The following is a 1309-nucleotide window of genomic DNA, read 5'->3' on the forward strand; positions in this document are numbered from 1 at the left end:
ACTTTAATAACATTTATTACTTAATGGAAACACTGCAGTTGCGAAACTGTGTTTTTCCACATTAACAGAATATCGACAAAGTTTTACGCTCATTTGCAATGGAAACACAGCTACTGAAAATTAAACTGATATCTGTTCATTTCCTGCTCAGATGCTGGAGGAGAAGTGCTGCGGGAAGCTGGAAAAGATCCAGTTTCCTGTGTTTCAGCCCAGCACCCCCGACCCGGCTCCCGCCTCCAACCAGACTCAGCGGCTCCCCTCCGAGGCGTCGGGCGATGCAGAGAGGCTGAAGGAGGCGAGCACCGCTCAGAGTCACACGCCTGGAGACACCAGCCTCAGCCTGGCTCTCAGTCTGGGTCAGTCCAGCGACAGCCTGGGGCCGTATGGGGACGGGGAAGGACCTGAAAACCAGGTCCAACCCAAAAGGCCRAGTCTCATTGACCGTCAGCCCTCCACCGTGGAGTATCTCCCTGGTATGATGCACTCCAGCTGCCCCAAAGGCCTTCTGCCCAAGTTCTCCAGCTGGTCTCTGCTCAAACTGGGCCCAGCAAAGACATACAACTGCCACACGGGCCTGGAGCAGCCCGGTTTCCTCCCCGGCTCCTCCTTCCTCTTACCGTGGGACTTGGTGATTCGCTCTCGATCGGAGGAAGACACGGGACTGACGGAGCCTCTGGACGGGGGTCCGTCCTCGTGGCCGGCCCCCAACAAGAGTCTGGTGGGAAAGCGAGGCAGTGCCGGGGATCTGGGCCGGAGGAGGAGGGACGACATGGCCCGGGTCTTTGTGGGGTTCGAGTACGAGGACAGCAGGGGCCGACGCTTCATCAGCTCCGGCCCTGAGAAGATAGTGAAGGCGCTGGGGCCCGGGGGCGCTAAAGACCCCGCCACACGGGTGCTGAACACCGACATGCCGCTTTACGTCCCGGCTCCATCGCAGGGCCGAGGCCTGAAGCCACACTTCGCTCAGCTGGCTCGACTTTTCATCGTGGTGCCTGACGCCCCGCTGGAGATCACCCTCCACCCCCAGGTACACAGCTGACACTCTGCTTACATTCACAACTAAAGGCTCTCAGGCCAGAACCTGAACCATTCTGAACCATTCTGAAGAAACATTTGTACATTTGATTTTAGAGGAAGTGTTTCTGTTAATCACATTATTCATTCAAATAACACATTTCATTTATCGTATTGATTGTATTTCTTCCCATCGTTATCTGTGGCCACCAGTGGTGGGCAGCGCTAATCCAAATATTAGCTCCGCAATTTCTAAAGTGCTTATGAAAATATTTAGGTCCGCAACTTCAAAAGC

The 1309-nt window shown here is 54.8% G+C and overlaps 1 protein-coding gene across 1 annotated transcript in view; it reads left to right on the top strand.

Annotated features, from left to right (window-relative positions):
* smg8 (SMG8 nonsense mediated mRNA decay factor) overlaps window positions 1-1309 on the top strand; it is a 12203-nt gene that overhangs the window by 8116 nt on the left and 2778 nt on the right. Inside the window, exon 4 of the mRNA XM_014026257.1 lies at window positions 152-1027. Coding sequence (XP_013881711.1) covers window positions 152-1027 — 876 coding nt within the window. The remainder of the gene's footprint in view (window positions 1-151; window positions 1028-1309) is intronic.

The sequence above is a fragment of the Austrofundulus limnaeus genome, unplaced genomic scaffold (assembly GCF_001266775.1).
Source record: "Austrofundulus limnaeus strain Quisiro unplaced genomic scaffold, Austrofundulus_limnaeus-1.0 Scaffold538, whole genome shotgun sequence".
In the NCBI taxonomy this organism is placed as follows: Eukaryota; Metazoa; Chordata; class Actinopteri; order Cyprinodontiformes; family Rivulidae; genus Austrofundulus; species Austrofundulus limnaeus.